Genomic DNA, 24,600 nt, shown 5'->3' on the forward strand with positions numbered 1-24,600 from the left:
GTGACTACAACTTTAAATAGACAGCGCTGCTGTCAGCAGGCCCCTGGATGAATTAGAAAACAATGGCTCCTCTGAGAAACACAGTGGGATCCTTTCCCATGTGATGATGACTTCTCAAATATACTCATGAAATGAACAGTTGAATGTATAATGCAGCCATTAGGATGACTGCCTGTGTGTGAGTTAGATGCCAGTTTATGCTCAGAAAAGACATGATGCTGTGCAAAGAACCCTTGTTTCTGCTATAACATTAAAATCTAAGATACTGTAAATGATGTAGATGAAAGATCATAAGCTGAAATGCAGCCACAAGGCCTACAACACTGAAAAAAACTAAATCACAACAACAAAATCTGCAATAACCAACATTTTGAGCAACAAGAGACTCTGTACCAAGGCAATTAGAAGTCTGAGTTTGTGATCTGCTCTTAAGCCCTGCTGACACACTGATCCCTTCACACTTCCTGATGATTTAAGACTGGGGGGATAACATAGATGATCTCCTGAGGAGAGCATGATTCTGCCATGAGAAAAGTGAAAAAAAAAATAAAATAAAACCACTCATGGTATTCTACATGCATGTGAAATATATAAAGACGTTATTCTGCAGGAACTTGACATACTGTAGGTACTTAATGTGGTGGAATTATAGCAGTGACATTTTCCTGGTACACATACAGTAATAACATGGCCATGTTTGGTATCCACGAACAGCATAGTATTATTGTACTGTAGGACTGTATTTAAATGTGTATTAGCAACATGTTGTGTCTCAATTGTGCAGAAACAGTGAACCCGGAATGTCAATCAGCTGTCAATCTTTCCATGTTATCAGTTTCACACTAGCACCCACACATGGCCTCGAGAGACACCTCTATAAAGTAACTGCTCTAAAATTAATTTCGATCTTTGATTACTGAGTTGGTTCACATATCATATTTTCGCTCTCCTACTGTCTTCCAACTAGGTCTCTTACCACCAAGGACGTCAGTGAACCAAAGGCCTTACTAGATTTATATCTGACATCCTTCTTAGACCGTAGGGCAATGGCGTGACTTTCCATAATTACACAAATTATTTGGCCATCAAGCTCTATTTTCAGCTCTGACATAATTTCCTTTGCTCACTTGCTTTGTAATCTATTACCACGACCCAGCTCAACAAGACATGTGTTCATGAGCAGAGACATTTCGCAAGCACTTAACCTCACATCCACTTTTAATAATAGCCATGGTCATAAATCTTTGTCGAGAATGAGCTCCCTCCCCTATTATATCGGCTATATATATTATATAGCCAATACCTCTATTTCACAGTTCAAATTAGTACTGTATATGAGCAATTTGTACTTTGAGGAAAAAACTCACATTAACACTGAAATCACAGTTTACCATCACAACAACCCCTGCTGGCCCCATCTGGGCCCTTTCGTTTTACATTTCTTCCTGTTTAGTGTTAATTCTACTGTCTATCTCTTTGTCTAGTATTGTTATAATTGTATATTTTGTGGTTGGCAGAAGAAACATGTTTTTAAACAGCCATTTGGTACCAGATGTACATGTAAAGAGAGTAGGAATTGCTAGATGTTAGTGTTGATACACTGTTAAAAAGAACTACTGTATAGTCACATTTAGATAAATACAAATACATTTTATTGAACTAATGTAAAGTAAAAACTGGCAAAATGTGCATCAATTGTTTCCTTTGAAAAATGAGCATGTATTAAATATTTTCCCAGACACTTAATACAGTTTGTTTTTCTAATCAGCAGATAGAAGCTGTGATTAACCTTTGTATCTGAAGTAAATGATGTGGACTATCTGGGTTGCTAGAGGCTTGAGGCAAAGATAGAGAGGCTCCAAAATGCAGCCTTCCTGGTTGGCAGTGCTTCAGTCTGCCTTAACAATATGCATTGATTGTAATGCAAGGAGACACCTTGCTTTTTGGGCTGGGCCTACAGGGGGAGAGTAACACATGCCCAAGCACTGCTCGACGTTAATTACAGATCATTGGCCTTAGGTAGCTCCATCAGCAGTTGGCTGCTAAAATCTTTCATCTTAATCAAGGAGAGAGATGAGTTTAGCACTTGGGTGCACTTAGGTAAAAACAAGAACATTTGTTCTTTATTTATCTTCTTATATTTGGAATTCATCCATTCTTTAGACTTGCTCTGGGCTGTTTTGGGGGAATTAATGGATGGACAGCATGCAGAATGATAAAAGATTTGATTGTCATGACATCTGCTGTGGACCATCTATAGCATCTATAGAATCCCAATTTCTTTGGGAACCGCCTTATCTTTATTGAGAAAACAGCCACGTCTCTCTCATAATACAAAGTCATTAAAATAAAATGGTCACATTTGTTAAAATGTTTTTCTAAATGCCTCACCCTACCTCAATTTCACCCAGGCTCCATCCTATGATTCATATTTTCTTCCTCTAATACCAAACCAGTTGACAAAAATAATTAATTTGTGAATTTACTGCAAAACCTTGATGAATATTCCACAGTGGTGAAGACTGAGGACCAAAAGCCAAGCCTTGCTAAAACAAGCTAAACTAAGCTAAGGAAAAATTAACTAGCAACCACTGTAAACACTGTTCAAAACACAGTAGTGGGGAGTAACATAAAGAAGCATTAGGCAGTTATAAATACAAAATTAGAACATAATATAAGTAAAAAATTAAAGGGACAAAGGGATTCAACAGAGTTGTACTTGTTTAGTGAAAAAAAACTCACAATTGCACTTGAATAAGGTAATAAGCACAGCAGCTTATATTGTTGAAAAGCAGCTGTCCTGTGTACAGTTAACAGCAGATAATGATAATGGTTAGTGAGGCAGATACCAATGCCAGATGTCTAAAGACAAACTGGGAGCAAAATGTTAAACGCATTTAAAAACACCTGGATGTTATGGTTGTCTGATAATGCATGTGTTTTTGTGGTCTACTGAGGATAGCAGTGGTTGTAGAGCCTCAAAACAGCAGGCAGGAGGTGCCTCTTTCACACACTGTATGTGGAGCATCCTGGCACCGAAGGAGCTGCCATAAGCACTTATTGTTCTATGCGGTGGGTGGCAGGTGTTGCACTTACTAGATAGTTTAGTCATCACTCTTTCAACCCTGCATACTCTAGGGTAACCAAAGGGCAACAAATGGCAGAGCCAAACTCCCTCATTAGTTTGAATAGTCTCACAAGAGACTGGAGTAGTCTAGCCAACATGTCAAAATGTCCTTGTGCAGGACACAGAATGCTAAACTGGTTAGGCCAGTGCTTTTCAGTATTTTAACTGGTATGTTGGGGGAGTGCGTTGTCCACCAATAGCTCCTTGGCTTTAAAATTGAGCTGAAGGGAGGTCCACCACATATCCACAAAATCCTACATGTTCTGTATTCTTGTGCATCAGTGCTACAGCAGACACAACTTTGACTGAGTTGTTTGAAAGCTTTTGCAGATGTAACGTTCCAGATGATGAAAGGACACAGGACTCCACACAATCCTCAGGATAATGACCACTTAATTCACCCTGACACATGGCTGGTATGAAAACAGCAGTAGATAGCTGAGCACACCATGCAGGAGACTAAGGTAGGCAAGGAAGAGCCTTTCCAGACTCTTCATATGCTTGCACTGCAGAACTGACCACCCTGTGGCCATTCCTTAGCAATGTACCACCAACCATGAAGGGAAATATACTATCTAGTGAATTGAAGAAAACAGATCCCACCCGATAAGCAGCATTATGCTAAGACACATCACTTTGCAGCAGATAATGTATTAACTTATTCAAATTACAAACTTGAGTCTTGGCTTGGAGCAGACAACATCTCCTCTATGTAAAGCAGCATTGATAAACAGCAGATGGTCATGTGTTCATTAAATGTGATCATAGTCCAGCAGCTACTCCAGAGTTTAACAAGAGCTCAGCTGTTTAGGTCTAATTTATGATATGTGAACAGCAGAGCAAGCTGTCACAGAACCCAATGCTTTTGAGTTAATAATTGTTCTCTTGTGCTGATTTGTGTGGAGACAATCTGAATTTGATCCCTTTAGGGATATATCAAAGGATTTAAAGCCAATATACAATTATTCCCCTCTACTGGTAACCTCAGTTTAACAGGCCAAGAGGAAGCTCACCAAAACAAGGCCAACAAACATGAATACCTCCAAACTAACCACATGCTCACATGAGAAGTCAAAATGTACTGCTGTTGTAACCAATAGCATCTCAAAAGAAGAAAAAAAAACAGACATTGCTACAGACATTTCCACACACCCATACATGCATAAATGACTGATTCCATGTTTCTTCTATTTTTAAATATGGCTTCTGTAAACAAATGCCTATATTACACCTTAGTCTGAGGCATGTTCATGTTCAAATGGTTTGTTTCGGAGACATATATCAGCACCATAAGAGCTTAGCTTAGCAGCCATACCATGACATCGGCCACAAGAAGATCCGTGGGTAGCAATAAAAAACCCTCAACAAATGAATGCCTATTTATCTGATTGTTTTCTAGCCTGTTGGAACTCAACGTTGACAACGGTGATACATACAGTGAATGAAACCATTTGTAAGACTTGCAATGATTCCAAGAGCAGGAAAAACATTGACTTCTGCCTTGAAGTGTGCGATTGTGGGATAATATCAAATGAGTCATTTCTCGGAGTCGCAGAATGCTGTCAGCTGCACTGAATGAGGAGGACACACATGATTATGTCCTTCATAAATCTGTTCTGGAGGTGTGCAGGCTTGCTGATTAAAAGCCATTTAGAGAATCAGCAGATAGGTGGAGAAAAAGAGTAAGAAGAGCGAGACAGAAGAGTGCATTGCATATGCACATAGTGCATGTACATAATGGCATACTGTACGTCAGGTTCGAGCATCACTTGAGTTGTCTGCCTTCATTCTCAAATCAAATCACAATCAAATCTCTGTCTATGCGGTATGTGGTATTCAACAAAAGCCGTCAGTGGAACAGAAAGCATTAAAGCAGACCATCTTATTTAACCAATCTTTCCACTTTCACTCTGACCTGCAGTTGCAACAAGCAGATCCGACATAGGCCTATTGAATTTTTTGAATTTCATAGGAGGAGGATTCTGTGATCGCAGGAAGTAATATTCTGAGAACAAGAATATATAGAAACTGCAAGTGGTGAAATGACCCCGCACAACTCTGTCTTCTTTCTAGAAAAAGAAAGACAATATAGCACAAACACACACACACACACACACACACACACACACACACACACACACACACACACACACACACACACACACACACACACACACACACACACACACACACACACACACACACACACACACACACACACACACAAAGGCACCTGTCTTTTAACCTTATAGATTGCTCTCACAAACAAAAATACCATCTTTCTCCAAGGACAGGGCCAGTGTGTGGCTTTAATAGAATGAAAAAAAGAACTACCGGTATGTGACTGACACAGTGGCTGGCAGCCATTCAAGACAGTTCTGTTACAGTTTTTTACAATCACTTTGGCACTAATTTCAGAACTATCAATTCATACAACTGCTCAAAATGATAAGTAACTGTTGCATTACTCTTAATGCATAGTTGTATGGAAACAGACAAACAATATTCCATGTTTAGATCATGAAAGTTTCAAGATAACGAGATTCATTGTCACCAACTAGAGTGGAGCATGAACCAATTAGACTACATGATCTATGGTTGTAATATTTCAACATCCTTCTTTACTGTAATGTACTACTGTTTACCAGACACTGTTTCTATGGTCCCATGTACCACCTTTGAGACTATTTACAGTATTGACAGTACTGCACTGTATAGATGCAGGCCCTTGGAATTGCAGGTCCAATTCTGCCAACTCGTTACTGATGATTGAGATATATATATATATATATATATATATATATATATATATATATATATATATATATGTTCAGTGGCCAGCAGATCAGACTGGGGTTGTACTGGGCAGCTTCCAGGTATGAATGTGGAACTGTGTGAATGTGACAGGTCGTCGTTGCAAATGAGAATTTGAGAATCAAAAAATGAGAATCAACTTACCTGGATACTGTAAATAAAGGGTAAATACAGTATATATATATATATATATATATATATATATATATATATATATATATATATATATATATATATATATTATTCTCTCTACTACTGCAGTACTTTTACAGGGATATATTTATATGTAGTACCATAATGAAACATGTATCACCTATTTTGTAGTACAATATTTAATGATTGTACGAACGATGACACAGTGAAACTATGGGTAGCTTGTGTGTGGGTGATCTAAAGTAACGTTTCAATGGTATTTCACAATAAATTAGTTTTTTGAACCAGTGATTGTGTAAGTGCAAGATTTCTTTAAAGATATGAATGCACAATGCGATGTTTTGAACATTGGACAGCCTGTGTTACAAGTGATGACCATTTAGATTTTTGTGTCTAGAGTTTTGAAAAATGACATCAAGGTTTTGAAATTAGTGTGATGAAAAGTGATTGTAAAAAACTGTAAATGATATGGAAATAGTGCATATACTACGTGATATCTCAGCATTTGGCGGCAAACACTCGTGGGAGTTTTGATGAAATTCAAATGTCTCCTGTAATTATAGATCCGATCTGTGCGCTCTGCCTTGACATCTGTAAGCTCTCTGTGGCAGTCTCTCAGGGAATCTTGTATTTAAATATGGGCTACAAATAACTGTACTGTAAAATCAATCTGTGAAGATCCATCACTTCATCAGCATGTGGGCATTTGCAGCTATTTTTATCTAATTTAAAAAAAGCAGTGATATATAATTCTAAGGAAATTATATTACTGTTTTTATTTATTAAAAAAATATTTTTTATTTATTTATTAAAAAACAAAATGCATTTAAACTGAAGAAACCAAACATCCCGAACACCCTCAGTTACTTATACACACATTCATAAGAAATAAGTTGCAGGATGCCCTAGTGTGACTATTAAAATATTTGTTAAATGTTTAGTATTTCACAACAGGCATGTCTAATTCTTCTTTACTTCTACTGTACTTTCAGAATATGCAGCTGTTATATGTTGAGAATGAAAAAGACAAGAGGTATTTAATGGCTTGTGAACTGTGAACATCACTTAATCTAATAAAGAGCAGGACAGGCCTTATTACACCCCCATGCACACCGTTTCAACATGTGAAGAAATCAAACTCGACAGATCGACTTTGTTGATTATGATTGATAAGCTATGATTAGACAATTGCCGTGCTGGGGAAGGGTTCACGGTTTATTGTAAACACACCTACAGTACAATTAGTAACATTCCATTCAAAGTTAGTTCTTTGTTCTTTTCCCACTTGAACACTTGATTCTGAGGGGGCCACGAGATCGATAATGACAGGTTTTCAGTGAGGTGACGCATGAATTATTCATCTTGATTACAATTGCTCTTGATCGTCTTTTACCAATGCAGGGAAATCTTACAGGCTTATTAACAGCACGCTTACAGTTTACTTTACAGGTCAACTCCCACACAGTCTGTTCAACACTGTGGCCATTTCTGCTTGTTATTTTCATAGTGGCACTTTTTCTTTCTCTCTGTCTCCCTCTCTATCTCTCTCCCTATCTTACTTGCTCACTCAACCATGTGATGAGAGGATGAGTTGTGGTGCACTGTAAATTCAGCTCTGTCAAGCCAGTCACTTCTGGCCGTTGCTTGAGGGGAAACGTCTGCTGGTGGGAGCGAGCTCGGAGAGTAGTTCACATTGGCCGATAAGAGAGCAAGTGTTTGTGAGGAGAGGACGAGAGACATTAGGAATGTGAATATTCTTTGTCACGCTGCACCCTAACAGAAACTAAATTAAGTACTAAGGACCAAGTATGAGGGCTGAGTGGTGGAGTGCACTGGCTCAAGGAGAAAGCAGGTTTTTTTTGAGACCCTGACAAGAAGTCACTTGTGACCATCCAGAAGTTTCCTTGTTTAACACAACAGCATTGCCTATTTAACGGGAGTAGAGGTTATAGTATCTTTCCACCCACACCTCGGACAGATGTACTTCACTTTAAATGGCCAATTTGATAATGTTAACAATGAGGCCTTGTCCACCCTCAGGATAAATCCGCGAGGGCATTGGCAACAGTAAGCTCCAATTTTATTGGTGAGAGGTTATTACAGGGCATTACTACAGGGCCATATAGACCTTGTTAGTGGGCACTTAACCATCTGTACACAAATCTCTCCACTAGAACACACTGGAATATTTTTTGCACAGCCGTGCCTCATCTCAATACTGACCTCTACAAACTAAAGTGTCCTTTCAAGCCCATTCAAGCATACAGGCAGCATTCATAAAACACTTCCCCTCTTTAAACCATGACCCCATGAGAGGTGCGCTGTCACAAAATACTTAGAGCTATGGATGAAACCTGACTATGGAATATGAAAAGCTCCCATCTGTCCACTTCTCCCTCTCTACCCCTTTCCTTTTTGTTACTTGACACCACCCTGTTTTTATGTCAAGGAAAGGGCATGTCTTGCAAGGCAAATTATGTGGTCTGACTGAAGACATTAGAAAATGAACAGGTCACCCTGGAGTCCCACTGGCAGATGGGTATTAAGCCATATCATTGAAATGTGAGCAGAATGCAACATCTCAACTGTGTATTTATGTGACAGCATCGGGCTGCTACACGACCAGGGATGGAGGAAAATATTTTATCCAAATGCAAACTGGAGATGTGTAAAAACTGAAAATACAAAAGTACAGCATGCACCATACCAATGTTTCCAGTGAGAGAATGTGGTGAGTCTTTCTAAAACATGGAGTAGTGTGGATACTATTAGAATTATGCAAATTAATTTGTCTACATTTAGCGTGGCCTCCCTTTTACATTTACTTTAGCAGTGAACATGAGTGGACTTGGAATATAGATTGCCCTCAACTGCATTTTATTATATGTGCCCCTGGAAACAATCAAGTCCAGGGAAAAGTGACTTGACAACAATGTAGATGTATGATGAGGTCAACCTTGTTCAATTGTTTGCTGTGTCTTATTATGCAAACTAAAATGCATTATTCTAATGTCCATAAACTGTACATGAGCAAGCAAATACAGTCAGAAAATGGCTCAATATAGTTCTTAAGAATACCAGTATGAGCTAATTTCCACTTAAAAGACATCAGCAATAAGTCACAATAAGTCACCTTCCACATGTGGTTTCCCTACTGTACAGAATGTGGACATACAGTACAAGCACTGGTGCACACCTTACCTGATTTTTCAAATCCAGCTTGGGGCACGGGCGACCCCCGTTGAAAGCTTTCTCCCTGAGCCACTTGGATCTGATCTTCAACCCGCTGCCACAGGATGCACTGCAGGCTGACCAGGCTGACCAGTCACTGAGCTTACAGTCTAGAGGGCAAGGGATGTGGCAAACCTCCACCATATAGCCTGAAATTTAACATTGGCAGACAAGAGGGGGGAGGCCTGATTTAGACTTGGTCAGCGGCTGCAGTGAGGATCACATTAATGATGTCAGACAGACATGCCACTGGCTTGCGCTCCGCCAGGCCTTGGACTTGCTCACTGTGACACCGAGAGCTAATTATCTGCCTAATGAGTGTCTCATTCCTACACAATGCCAACACAGCATAGTGAAACTGCTTAAGGGTTTTTACACTGTATAATGCCTTTTGTTTGTTGGCTGTCTCTGAATAACTGTATTTGCATTTTTCACACAAGTGTCTTATACACTGAAATATGCTGAAAAAAATGACAAAGATGACTAAACATTTTAAGTAATCACCATCTTCAAGCATTACAATGTAATGGCATTCTTATGTATTGATTACGTAATAAGGGTGTCACCGGTATCACAACACTAATGTTTTGCCTATATACTGGCAAGTACTGAATATTTTGCTTTTAGGCTTGGAAGTGATTAAAATGGGGACTGTACTTGCCACCGATTGGTTAGAACAAAACAAAATAAAAAATAACCTCACCCTAACATGAACACAATGTCAGGCTGAAAGAATGAAGTGAAATAAAATGCTGATTCAGTCTAATTATCAGGCTACAATTTTGTAGGCTTGTAAAGGGTCAATATGTTAAACTAGTGAAATTTCCTAGTACCTGCAATATATATTCCTGTGAGACCTACCTGAGTCTGTACAATGTGTGGGATTGACCAGATGTCCCTGCTGGTCTATGCAGGCCACAGCTCTGTAGCGCAGACCTTGGCCACACTCCTTCACCTCCCGGTGGCTCATCCAGCCCTGCAGGGACCCCGGAGGTGAAGGATCAGGGAGGAGGCATGCAGACCAGTTCCCATAGGGCTGGGACAGAAACTCATCACAGGGACAAGTCTCTGTCTCCTCTAGGGGGTGTAACTTCTCATCCAGGCAATGCTCCTTCTTTTTACTGCGACCTGAAAAAAGATGGACAAAACAATGGAGAGTTACTGTGCACTGGGTGGATGATGCACGCTGTATGAATAGGGTGTAAAGCTAACTTTTTCCCATGTTGGAATAGAGTATGAGCTACTGAATGCATACATAGATGTATTGTTTCATTTAAACATCAGTTCATAGAGAGCAAACCAACAACTGTTCAGCAAACTGGAATGACAAAGAAGGAACTCTAATCAAAATATGAATAAGACTGAAAAGCACAATGACTTCTTTTGGTCATTTATTTATGATCATTTATAATGCATTCATAATCTTACAATGTCAGCACGTTAGCAAAGTAAACTATAAACTGAGTGCAAATTGCTCATTTGTATCATTGTGTCAAATAAAGTAAAGCACATTTTTTACAAGATAATTTGTAGGGCATTTTTTGACCTTTCATTGATAGGACAGTTGTAGAAGGGAAAAGGGGAGAGAGAGGGGGAAGACATGCAGCAAAGGGCCACAGAATTAACCCTGGGCCGCTGCGGTAAGGACTGAGCCTTGGTACATGGGGTGCACGCTCTACCAGGTGAGCTACCAGGGCGCCCCAAGCTGACACATTATTTTCAGACAAATCTGTCACTTCCAAGAACTACTGTATGTGAAACAGAAAAGTGAAAAGAGGTCTAACGTGTTTTTCAAAAAAGTAAATAATTTAAATGGCACATGTGACATTTAAGTAACAACAGCAACACAAACTCAAAAAGACATTGGGTTGACATCATTGTCTTATTTCTTAAAAGGCACACATGGCCCAAATATATATATAAAAAAGACAACAACTTAATGTGAACATTAGTTTTTTATGACCAAAAAATTATTTCATATAACTTTGAGGTGGAGCCACACTAATAATAATAGTATTATGGTAACATAATATATTCAAATGTCAATAAAGCAACAATGGGTCCATTCCAACACTTTGCTGTTACTCCATCCCATCCCCCTGCTCCATGCTGGGTCACGACTAAACTTTAACCATGTTTTTCATGTGATTTTATTCCACCTTTTATTGCGATGCATTTAAATGAAGTTAAATTTGCACTGAGAAAAAAGTCATAACATAATTTTAACCTTTTTGTTCCTAAAAACAGGCAGTTGAACATCTGTAAATGTGTTTACTACTTTTTACATCTGGGTCCATCACAGGCATAGTCAAATAGACATCTCTTTCTAAATTTCTGGTTACATAACACAAATTACTGCCAAAATATGGGGGTTGTATTATTTTATTCTGCCCTGTAGATTTAATTTATAGGAAACTATCATAATAATTGAACAGCCAATAAGTCAAAAGTTCTCTATGACCAGTGGCAAGGACGCCCTTCTCCATGTAATGCATATTCAGACACTCTAAATAACCCCAGAGAATGATTAGTACTATTTGAAAGGATATTCAACTTTAATTTTTCTCTTCCCCCTTAAGGGAATGGTGCACACATACTGTAATGTGTGTTTCGTCACTTCAGCTAAACTCTCTGAAGGTAAGACCAGGGTAATTGCTTTTCTACATAATATCGAAACAACACAATCTGTGTAAGTAGAATACAAACAAGATTGTGGTTTTATTCAACTGAAACACAATGTCTATATTTCTCACCGTTAGTATGTCATTTGTATGCAAATGCCACATATTTAGGCATAAAACGTACAGTACAGACGTTGTGTGCTACCATGAAAACCCAAAAGAGTGAAAACTGCTGCAGCTGAGCTCCCACTTAGGAAATACTGAAAGACACACAATTTCCCTCAAGAAGCTCTTGCCTTTTATCTCCTGATGCACATTTATTCCCTCTCATTCTTCATCCATGACTTCTCACCAGCACACAGTGGTTGCTTTTTATTATTAATGATTAACGGTGCACAGAGAGCTTTTGATTCAAGTGGCTGACAATAGTGGAGAAATCGCAGCCCATGGAGGTTTGATATCCACACACAGTTACAAAGTATATTATTAGTCAGTAATGGTAAGTTCTGGAGTTATTTTTTGTGATTAAAGTACTTTAATTCTGTTTTTGGTGTACCTACTTTCCCTCAGTCTGCCTTGTTTTATATAACTTTGTAATTTTATATCTTTACTATGATGCGTATGGCATTTTTTTTTTTTTTTGCAGTACTCACCCTTACAACCCACAACATGTCTTGTGGGTGTCATGTAATCTACTGATGCTTGTTTTAATGAAGAAAGTGGTGCCAAAATGTTTATGTGAAATCAAACTTGATTGCAGCTACACTCGAAACGAAATGTCACTGAAATGCCATCAATGAATATTAGAAAGTGGATGGAGAGATGCACCATGGACTGGCAGCAATTGTTTCAGCAGTGATTTCTTTCTTTGAAATTGAATGCACACCCCCAAAACACCAGGTCAAACTCTTTTGTCTAATGAGGGTGAAAATGTTATTTTTCATTTTCAAGCTAAAGGCCTCCATTAAGACCTCTATTATGACTATTAGCGCTAACCTCTCAATACAGTTCACTTCAGACTTCAAATAATTAGTCCTGTCCATTATATCTGAGGACTACAGTATTTATAGATAATCATGAGCAGAAAAGTAACATTCTGTAGCAGTTGAAAGGCATGTGTTCCTCTTACACGCCGCACACTGTCACTTTTAATATTTGGACAAGTAACAGATCCAAACTGTCAAGCTGTCATGCTGCTATAAAATCTTTCACATGATTGATTGTCTGTTTCACATCATTGACTAGTATTACTCAAGAGAGCTATGGGGTTCTGTTCTAAACAGCTATCATTATGCTGCTGTCATCGTGGTGTTAAGTGTTGCTTATGGTACATTGTTAAAAAAAGACAAAGAAAGAGTCACTAATGTTAACACCTCTCTCCTTACATCCCAACACTAACCAAACCAAATAATTTGATAAGAGCATTTGATAAAAGCATCGGCCCCCATGCAGGATTTGCATTGAGTTCATAGTATGTATTAGAGACTATCCAAGCGAATGGAGAACTAGCTGGACCGAACCCAGTGTGGGTCCTTCGGCAAGACCCTTGATGCTATCTGCCTACCTCGAGTATGAGCGAAACATACAGGAGAGTCATAGCGGCTCGGACGTTGCCCGGTTTCCACAAGGTGCGAGTCAGGTGTTAGGGAATCAGGGCAACCTGATGAGAAATGGGCTACTGGAACAAGAACAAGACATTCGTGGACTAGAGGGGAGAATGTGGAACTACTGGAATGCTACTACACTAGTTTCCCCAAGGAAAGGGGTTACATCAAGAGAATATGGGCCCAATGGATACTTTGAAACGCAACATCTAAGCTAACCAAGAAACAAATAATATCCACAGTCGCAGACTAATATCACAACTACTAATATCACAACTAGAGATCGATGAGGTACAACAAAGATGACACCCCCCCCGCTGACCTTGCTTCCTGGTTCCCTTTGCCGTAGCAAAGCAAAGCTTTGTTGTACTCTTCTTACAATCTGAGGTTGGAAATAAAAGTGCTAGCAAAATTCCTGAGCCATATGGAGAGAGAGAAAGACACACGCACACACAAAGCCTGGTGAAAGAGTTGCACTGCAGTTTTGCTAAGCCTGCTATATTTGTGCACCCCTATTTATTTCATGGATCCTGGGTGTCCTCGGGTGTCCTCGGGCTCCTGTGTGCCCAGTGAGCAGCCCATCTGTTTCTTTAGTTGCAAACATTCCTCACAGAGTGTGAACTTACTGCCATCACACGGCAATTCACCAACAATCTGTTCAATCTACGCCACTGCTGGTGGTTGATTGTAGAGCGCCAGTGCAACTTAACTTCACTTTGACAACTACATTACTGGTGGAAGCACCATATAGACCAACAGGCACCACAAACAATCTGCATTTAAGGCTGTAGTATTCAACTTGTTTTACCATTATGCATTTGAATTAAACATAATTTTCAAAATGATCTCTGTTTAATATTTGTTGATCTGATGCTCTATTAGCAGCCATAATACTTTTCAGTCTTCTTTGTCTCTGTAACACTGCAGAAGTGTGCTGAAAGTATCTGAAAATGTGGAGTGAATGAAGGAGCTTTAGCTTACTGTGGAATGTCAAGGCCACAGATGAATTAGCTTGACAAAGATATCAATAGATAGACAATAGATGATTGATGTCCCCTTCATGGAAATGCCAACATTAACCTTTCCTCCACTTGGTGTCCGCCATTGGTCTGACTAAACTGATAAAAACATGATGGATGTTCAACAAACACTGTTGATGCATCATCATGCTGTATTTGCAATTCTTAGTTTTAATAGTTGGTCATACTGATTCATGAGTATTTGTTTACTGACTTAAATCTCAGAGTGAAACACATAAGCACAAAAGAGCATTTATGACTGTCAGGCTACTAACCAACATGACCCAGTACTTTTCAGTACAGTAGGGTTTACCATGGAGAGTGACACACAGAGGGAATTTAGGACTTGAAACCGTCTTCACAGCTGTTCTGACAATAACAAAAGGCCAGCTTAAGGCAGGTGTCAACCTCATTTGCTAAAAAATTAAGCCAATACAGAAGTGCTAAAACTGCAGTGCCTGAATGGGCCACTGCAGAACCCCCATGTTAAAATGCCCAACTTTACAGCAGAATTAAACATGTTTCCAGCATGGTATAAAAAAAAATAAAACTGTCTCTATAGCTATATATAGCTATTTCTCCATTGATGACAATTGTACTGGGGGTTACATTTTTATAACTCACCCGTTTAAATGATAAGGCTTAAAGTTCTGCATATTACGGGCATGTCGCTTTGAGTTACAGCAGGCAAGCACAGGCTGTAGCCTTCATTCGGCTGGCTTCAGCTCCATCCATCCTGTCAGGCAACGCCAGGATGAAAACTGCCCGAGAAGTTTCTTTTCTTGCCCCAACCATAACCAATCTCACCTCTCATGCCTAAACATAACCAATCCAACCACAGAAGGCAACAAGTACTAGCCAAGTAGATGCAGAGTAGGGCTGGTCATGCCTATGCCATTCTAGGAAATGCAAATTTGCCACTGCGAGCCGCCCACTTTGAGCTTCAATTTGTCTTTAGAAACCTATGGGTGATGTCACAGAGACTATGTCCATATTTGATATAGTCTATGGTGCTGATATTGCTAACACTGCATAACTGAACATATTATTAGACTTTACATTTCTACATATATTTTCTAATTCCACAAATTTGGCTTACAATACAAGTCAACAGTCCCAGAACAATCATGTCATAAAAACAAGTCTCTCTATTCTGTTGTAGCCCAGCTCTCCTGTAATATAATGCCTGATGCCTGTAAAATCCATATACTGTGAGATAGGTGAATAATAAATCTCAGACAAATCTTCTCCCAGCTTAGTGCTTTACCTTCAGTTGTTAGAACTGAACTTATTTTCCCCACTTTTCTTGGACCTTTAAGTAGATTTCAACCAATTAATTACTCAATCAATCTTTATTTATATGGCATGTTTAATAAAAGTTTATGAAATTACAATTAATCAATTAGATGAAATAAAACAATTTAATACCAGCATACTATAAGACAATCTAAGAGTAGAAACCAAACACAAAGAATACACAAGAGCAAAGATAAAACTGAGCTATAAAATAAAATAAATTCAGTTCTCTTATAGCAAATTGACCATTAGAACTACTAACTTTGAAAGGCCAGGCTAAAATGATACACAGGAGGTACTTAAAGGCTTATTCTGACAAAGAAGAGAGTCGGAGGAATTTTGAATGGCTCGGTAACAAAGCTGGATAGTGTAGCTAAGACCATTTATCTGCAGTTAAGCTCTTACAGATACACACACAAACTCTGCTCCCTGATGTGTGGCAGAAATAATTCACAGAACTTAACGTTTGAATGCCCAAACAAAATTCAACATGCTGATTGAGAAGAAGAAATTAGCTACAACTCAATACTTGGCAATAAAGCGACAGGAAAAACCCATTTATGCGTGTATCATTTTCTGAACATTTTACCACCCAAGTCAAGTCGTCCTTTATTCTGACAGGAGACTCAGATTCAGATTACAGCAGCATCTGCATAAATGTGTATCATTTAAACATCAATAAATCATTATCCTATTAATGTGAAGACATCAGTGTAATTAATATAAACAAACTAGAAGGCTGGAATCCTTTATGCTGTTTTTTTCCAGAGTAAACAGAGCTAAAGTTTTCAAAGCTGTTGACAAAGACCAACAGTGTTTACTAAGAATGATGTTTTAATTTTGTGTTTTGCTGATATATGGTAGAGAGAGGCTTTCACTTTCCTCTACCATGATGTCATTTAGCCTATTAATTGTAAGTTTATATGAGTATCAGTTAAAGATGATATATGATTTTTCATAATGTTACATGTAGCACTTACATGTAGCCAGCCAAAAAAGAAAGAAGAAAAGTTATAATGTGAGCCTACTACGCAGTCTCCAAACACATATTGGGCAAGAGGCAGTAGAGCTGCACAGATGGTGTGTATTCTTAACCCTGTCTCCTATAAATTACGTCACCACACAATGAAACTGCATTCTCAGTCATGTATGGAAGGAAACTTTTTCCAGCAACCAGAGCATATTGTGAAATGGTCGCTGTTTTAATCACGTGGTTAACACTGTGAATTGAAACAAAACCACTTTGTTAGGTTTAGAAAAGATGTGGTTTGGGTTCAAATAAGTATGTTTGTTGCATCCTTTTATAAAAAAAAAAAAAAAACTTTTGCAAAAGGCTTACACATAAGTTAAGTTAAGGTACGTTACAACATTACACAAGTCAACTTTGACAAAACAATAATTATCCATACAAAAATATCTGTCATTATGTGCTTTGTGCAAACTAGATAATTAAATTCCTTTTATTTTCTGTTCTCTCTCTCACTTAATTGACCGACAGCCTATATATTTCTGTTTGTTGTATCTGACAAAGGGGCTGGAAAAATAAGATTTTGTCGTCATCCAGCTACTTTCCAATCATGGATAATGTTGGATAATTTGTGGTTTCAGTTATAACAATTGTCTGTATCCAGAGCGAAATAAAAACATTGTGAAAGTGAAAGTAAAAGTGTTGGGTACTTAGTCTAGCACGAACAGCTTGTCAATTTCCAATCATATTCCCAGATATTAGTAATAGCGCTTTTGTGTTTATACCATTCACAGTATTTGCCAATGATTTTTGTATGAATGTAGTTGTAGCATAGAAAATCCAAGCGACATGCACTGCAACTGTACAGCACTTTGTTAAACAGCCTTTTGGACCATCAAAATTACTTTTGGTTTAGACACGCAGAATATACTGCAATATGGCTCAAGGAGGCTTTTCAACATAGCTGTATTATCTAAGCAGATGTCCTGGTAAGCTGCCAACTTCCTTAACCACATACTAGAGTGTAAAACTTAAAGTGGATTTGCTTTCCATCAATTTACCTGACAGAGACATTTCTGAAAATGTGAAATTTGGCATAAAAGAGTTATATTGTCCATTACGACCCACTGAACATGAACACACAGTCTTCCCAAATAAACCCACCACAGAGCTCGAGCTGATTTCACGTGTTGGATTGTAGGAGCATTATAGAAGGAGATAGGGTATGTTTACTACAACCCCTCTGGCATCGGATCAAATATTCATGAAGACAAATAGTCTCCAGCCTGGTGTGCAACCACAGCATGTAATTCAGATTTTGCCATCTGCACTGAAATTAGGGATTACAAGCTGTGAGAGACCTAATTTAGACCTAACATAACACAAAAGGGATAGTAGAAAGTTACAGTAACAGAACCAGAATGAGAAAAGAGGTTGGACTGGATTGCGGTATGTATGTCAAAGCCACAGGGGCTTTTCAGCACATGAAGGAATATGCTGCCATGACAACAACCCTGAATAACAAGGCATGTAGTTACTCTTGGAATGAGTGTACAAGGTGTCTACTATGTTTCCAATTCTGGTCCACACTACAAGGTTCTAGTAGAGCATTGACACTGGCTGATGGAGAGCAAGATAAACAGCAACCAGTGTGCAGTGTTAAGATATGTGAATTGAGATTTTCTAATGTGAGAATGCTTGACCTAAAAATCCCATCATTCCACTGGCAGTGATGGTACAAATACTTCATTGCTGTAGCCTACTTAAGTACATTTTTCACGTATCTGTACTTGACTTAAGTAGAATCAATAGTACATACTTTTGACTTTTACATTGTTACATTTTGCAGCAATTATCTATAGTTTCTACTCCACTACATTTCTACAACATTCCGTTACATTTTCTGATCAGTTTTTCCTCCTGCCAAAACGTCTTCCTGACCGTCACACGTTTGTCTCACCAGTGAAGTTTGGTTGCCATAGATATAGCCTACTGTATATGGACCGCCGATCCTTCATTGGCTTCCAAGCCGGCTCCGGTGCTCCAGAGCCCGGGCGCAGCGCCGCTGACCCTTGGTAATACAGCCTCCGGTAAAAGTGAAAATGAAAATTTCTCTCCACAGTGTTGTTTACTTCTCCGCCAGGCTGCGTAAGACGCGTTCATATCTTATTTATTTGGCTGGACCTCTTCACATCCACCCCCCCATTCCCGCTGCTTCACACACTTTATTTGCTTACGCTCCCATGGTTAAAGGAAATAAAACCGTCTTAAGATACAACCATGAATAAAACCAACTGCATTCCAATTCTAACAACATAAATTATTTCCGTCTTGGTTAGGATAGGAACTTTTTTTTAAAAGCCAGGCCTTGTTTGTGGTAGTGGACAGTATGGATACTGTCGAAGCTCAGCATCAAAATAACTGAACCACCCCTTTGTAAATCACAGGTCGCTAGACACAGTGCCCTCAAAGACCAAGGTTCAAACTAACTAACCAACTTTTTTTTTCTTATTTGTATATTACCAAAATGTTAATATGCAAATAAGATTAAGAAAATAAATCGTTATGCAAAGTACTTTTACTTTTAATACTTAAAGTACATTTAAGATCAGGTACTTTTTACTTTTACTTAAGTAGGGTTGTCATTGTGGTACTTCTACTTTTACTAAAGTAAATATGTCTCTGGTTATTTGTACTTTTACTTAAGTACTGAGATTCAGTACTTCCTCTACCGCTGTCCACTGGTGAAGATGAAACTTCACAATCTGTGAAGAAAAGTCTTTACCTGTAAGCGAGCGCTTGCGACTGCGGGAGCTGCCACATCCAGAGCATTCAGAGAACTTGGACCAAGAAGTTAGAGTGCAGTCATCCTTACAAGCCACCCGGCACTCTCTGATCTGAGGTGGCAAGGGGCCAGCCCATCGCAGGCACTCAGTCATATTGGCCGACTCACCCATCTCCCCAACACAACTGACTCCTGCAAACACAGGGGGAGGAAAAAATATGTCATTCCAATTATACAGACAATGCACACGTGACAAAATCTCATCCCAACAAGTTGACTTTCAGTTGTTGGTATTGTTTTAAATCTCCCTATATAGTGTTTTATGGTTTTTAATTCGATTGAGCAGCAACAGGAAAGGACAGGTATATTAATTTATTTTATGTTTGGTTGAACGGTCTCACAAAGAAAAGGTAGCCACAGAATTGTCATTGTGCAAGTCATAGCTGTAAAGAATATCCCTGTGCGGCTTTCATGTTAAAATCTAGGGAAATGCTAATTCAACCTTCAAGCACAACAATTTATCAGACTTTTTTAGACATCTATGATTTATTGAATAAAAACAAGGCATTCATAATAGCAGATTAACATAAAAGCTAAATACTTTTGACAGAATGATGTATACACTATCTAATCAGACGTATTTGATCAAAGAGGGATACAGACATCACGAAGAACAATAACTTAGAACACACAGCAAGGCCAGATGGGTTATTTCTGTTATTAAACACCTGATGTAGAACTCAATCAACTGAAAGCAGACTTTTAGTCCAATTAGGCTGCTTTTGATAACTTACTTGATTAAATACCCCTGAACGCATTGTGCGTTCCCTGTGGTTAAGAAAAAAAGTATACACTTCAATACAAATTGAGAACAGAAGGCAGGATCAATATGAGAGGTACATCAGAACCACTACATAATAAAGCAAAAGCTAGCCTTGAAAACATAAAAATTGTAAAAAACTAAAAACCCTTTACTGTGAGCCTCCTATCTTACAAAAACAAGTAAGCATGTAACCCCCACAAGAATGATCTAATCTGTAGCAAGATGTTTCATCGCTTTACATTTAGTTGAAATTAACCTGGTTAAATTTCCTTTCGGAGATGGAAATTTAGATTGTTTTAGACCTAGCAGCCCAGTTTATCTCCGCCAGACGTAGAAGCCTGGAGGGGATCATGTGTTTGGTTCCTGGGTGTGTGTGCATGCGTGCATGCAAGCCTGCATGCTTGTGACGTTCTGTCCGCAGCTAATCTTACATATTACTGGACCCATCAGCCCAATATTTTTTGTGCATTTATATGACTTTATTCTCAAGGACGTCTCGTGGTTGAGGTAATTCATAATTTAAAAAAAATACTTTTTTATTGATTGCTCTGTTTTTTACTAACTGTTGACTTCTGACTCCTCACTCCTCTTAACCGGCTGGTAGGGGCTGCAAGTGATCAACAACTGCTTCAGTACCAAAACGCATTACCAGCAATCGGCTAGGCTAAAAACAAGCAATTTTAATCTGCATGGTGCTTGGCATATATGTTTGCAGGGATAATCATTCAGTGAATGAAAGCAGTGAAACAGTAGCTCAGCTCTAGCTTAGAGGGAAGCAAAATGAATGAGGAACCTCAAAAATACAGATAAACCTAATATGAGTTAATAACATGAATTAAATAAGAAGAAAAACAAAGAACAAATGAGTAGGTGTGTGGATGCTCCTGTAGAGTCTGCTGGCTGAGGAGAGAGAGGGAGGTGGAGGAAGGGATTTGTATAGCTTTGTTAGGTGCCACTGATTAGACAGAAGCAGTTGATTGGACTGAAGCTTCATTAAACAAGAAATTAGAGCAAAAATACACACTACACAGTACATTACAATGTTCAAATACATGGCTGTCTCATGGACACTCTGGGATTTAGGAAAGCAATGTCACCAGTGAAGGATATCCATCCCCCCCCCCCCACCCAAACACCTTAACGTCTTTGAAGATTCACTGATATACAAACATGCCTTTAATCCATTTTATTGATTTCTATTTGACTTTTAAATTTTGCCCTCTGACAAAAACTGTTGGCTTTCTACATGTCTGCTGAGAATGTGTGGGATGGTCATTTACATACAAGACCTCTACAAAGGCATCACAAGGGAGATGGATGATAGCTATTTTTAAAGTGTGTTTATGCAACATTCACATTCAATTTTTTTTTAAGTGTTTAGGTTAAAGAGTGATGTTATTATGATGACCCTTCAAAAGGTTAATCTTATTTTCCCTTTAACAAACCTGTTTGATAAACAACTAACCATTAACATCTGCTACAGTATTAGCCCAATTTGCACAACTGTGGGAATAATTATAAGTCCCTGTTGGCATTTAATTCTGTCCATTATCTGGAATAGTTTTCTCTCTTACTGAACCTACTACCCCAGTCACAACCCCATTCTGTCATCCCCAGTATCTTTTATTAGAAATGCCCAGCATTGCAGGTACAGTATACTGACATTCTGATTTTGAACTGGGAGCCATCCATTTTTAACATATTTATTTCAGCTTCTGGTTGCCCAAGCTCATTTGTGTGGCCTTTCATATCATCTCCTCTCACAAAACGTTTTTGTCACAGTATCTCTGCCACTGACAGGGATCATCTTTAATTATACAGTTCCTTAGAAAGGTGAACACTTTTGAGGAGCAGTTAAAAGGACACGCTTTCAAAAGGCTTGTTACTCTCCAGATTTTTAAGAATCTTTTCTGTGGCAATGTTGTAGACTTTTAAGGACATGCTTTAAAAAAAATCATCAATTCCCCTTTCAATTGATAGCTTTTATCAATCCGACTCAGAACATGTTGCATTGTCTATCATTACTTCTAATACAAGTTTTTTTTTATCCACTTTAAAACCACTCCCATCAAATAGAATCTGTATGGTTATTCAGTCATACTTTTTTTATAATGTTCTTCTATGTGATGCCTTGTGAAGAGTAGTGTGGATTGGATTCATCATTAAGTCACATTTTTCTTGCAGCAAAAGATCTTCAACATGACTCATTTTTTATTGAATAATTTCTCAAAACAGTTCCAGTTCTACTCAGGGAGGGATATAACACATCCAGCTGGTTATGAGCCACAAGTTGACTGAATTTAGACAGTGTCTTTAGTGTGAAATCCATTGGCTCATTGCTCACTCCAAGTTATCAGCTACAACTTTCACAGGCTTTTCAGAGTTGTGTTTTCTATTTTAATATTTTGGCAAGGTTAGGATTCATCTTCTCAAATCTTGTCTTATTTAGTAACGCCTCTTACCCGTGAACTCCGGCTTGTCAGGACAGCATACAGCATGCACCACAACACTCACTTGGTCAGACATTTGCATTCATCAACATGCAGTTTTGCATCCGACATGGGGCCATACACACACTGAGATGGAAGGAAGCATTTACTCAAGCCAAGGGCATGTTGGCTTTGTAAACCACAAACACATGCTGAAACCTGGCCCAGATTCTAACCTTACAGTACATGCCTGAACCAGTGTGTCCAACAAACTGACTGGTCCTGACTTGGCTGAAAATCCCTGGTTGCTATTTGAACTGTTCTGTGACTGCTATTTAAATGCTTCATCATCACTAGCCATCTACCAGTCAGTTTCCCAGGGCTGCACAGTATTTCTACTAAAGCTTCCAATTTCCAACCAACCCTTCTGTACAGAAATTCTCCCAGGAAAGCTATCCCTGGCAACCAGAATTATGCTTACCCCAAGGAAAATAAAATAATTTTCTATAGAGGCTGTGTACATGGTGGAGACTGTGTTTTCCCCGAAAAAAGACTTTTATGACCCATATTTACGTTTTATTATTAGGTGGCGCCGAACTCAGGTGGCTGTAGTAATTATGACGGGATCAAAGCAGGAAGTATACAAACTTTGGGATTGGGGTGGATGGGTCAAACAAACAGGACTTTTCACCCAGAAGATCTGGGTTCATGTCCTGTTTGAAAATAAAGGCAAACGGCAAGTTTTTTCAACTTTACGGAACAAATGGAACAATGTCACGTTCTGCATCACGTGTACCCGGATGTGAAGTAACGTAACAAATGTACAAATTTTTACTCAAACTGCAATATTTTTGTTGCCTAAACCTAACAAAACTGCGACCATTTCACAACGCTAACGACATGTTATAAACCGGAATCGTAATGTTTAGATATAAGGATGGAAAACGCTCCTGTGGGTCGTATTTCCTGCCACCTAGGCGTGCACCTTGGTGGTTCAGTTACCCGAGAATAGGTGACTGTGAGCCGGGTAACGAGCACCACGAGCATTTCGGTGAGACTATCGTTAAGTTTAAGCAAGAAAAAGTGAACTTTATATGGCGACGAAAGTTAAGATTAAGCATCGCAATGACAAGTTTGTGGTTTGTATTAAAACACTTCCAAGGAACACGCATTTCCTGGGTGAAAGTCTTTTGTTTTCCCCGGGAAGCGAACTCCGCTCCCTGGCTTGAAAGTCCTGTGTGTTGACGCCCACCCATTACCCCGACCACCTCCCTAGGTGGCCTGCCCAATGTGGTGCGCCCAGCAAAAGAAACGTGGAAATTATACTAATTACAGTGCTCATCTTTCCATAGTTTTTGCAAACATATGGTTCATGAGAACGCTGGTATGGTTTGATGCATTTACATCCACCACCCCATGTAGACGCAAACCCCAATTTTAAAAGCAAATGTGGGCTGTTGAGAAGACGCAGCATGAATACAAAGTCAATGAAAATGTAAATGGATAACAAATGCAGATGCGCACTGAGCGGTGAGGTGTGCTGAAAATGCTACAACTATAGAGGAAGAGTTCGGAGTTATCCTGAGATGTATAACTCTATGAATGTACAAAGGCAGGAGCAGAAAGAGAGGGTCTCGAGGAAATCTCAGGGAAACTGAGTATCTAGTAACTTCTGAAAACAGCTGTGACACACAGAGTCACAGCAAATGTATTAGCAGTCAGACAGCAAAC

The 24,600-nt window shown here is 38.9% G+C and overlaps 1 protein-coding gene across 1 annotated transcript in view; it reads right to left on the reverse strand.

The window, feature by feature from the left end:
* thsd7ba (thrombospondin, type I, domain containing 7Ba) overlaps window positions 1-24,600 on the reverse strand; it is a 187,330-nt gene that overhangs the window by 33,590 nt on the left and 129,140 nt on the right. Inside the window, exons 14-16 of the mRNA XM_039819012.1 lie at window positions 19,618-19,809; window positions 10,187-10,453; window positions 9,296-9,474 (exon numbers count right to left, since the gene is read on the reverse strand). Coding sequence (XP_039674946.1) covers window positions 9,296-9,474; window positions 10,187-10,453; window positions 19,618-19,809 — 638 coding nt within the window. The remainder of the gene's footprint in view (window positions 1-9,295; window positions 9,475-10,186; window positions 10,454-19,617; window positions 19,810-24,600) is intronic.

Source organism: Perca fluviatilis, chromosome 12 (genome assembly GCF_010015445.1).
Source record: "Perca fluviatilis chromosome 12, GENO_Pfluv_1.0, whole genome shotgun sequence".
In the NCBI taxonomy this organism is placed as follows: domain Eukaryota; kingdom Metazoa; phylum Chordata; class Actinopteri; order Perciformes; family Percidae; genus Perca; species Perca fluviatilis.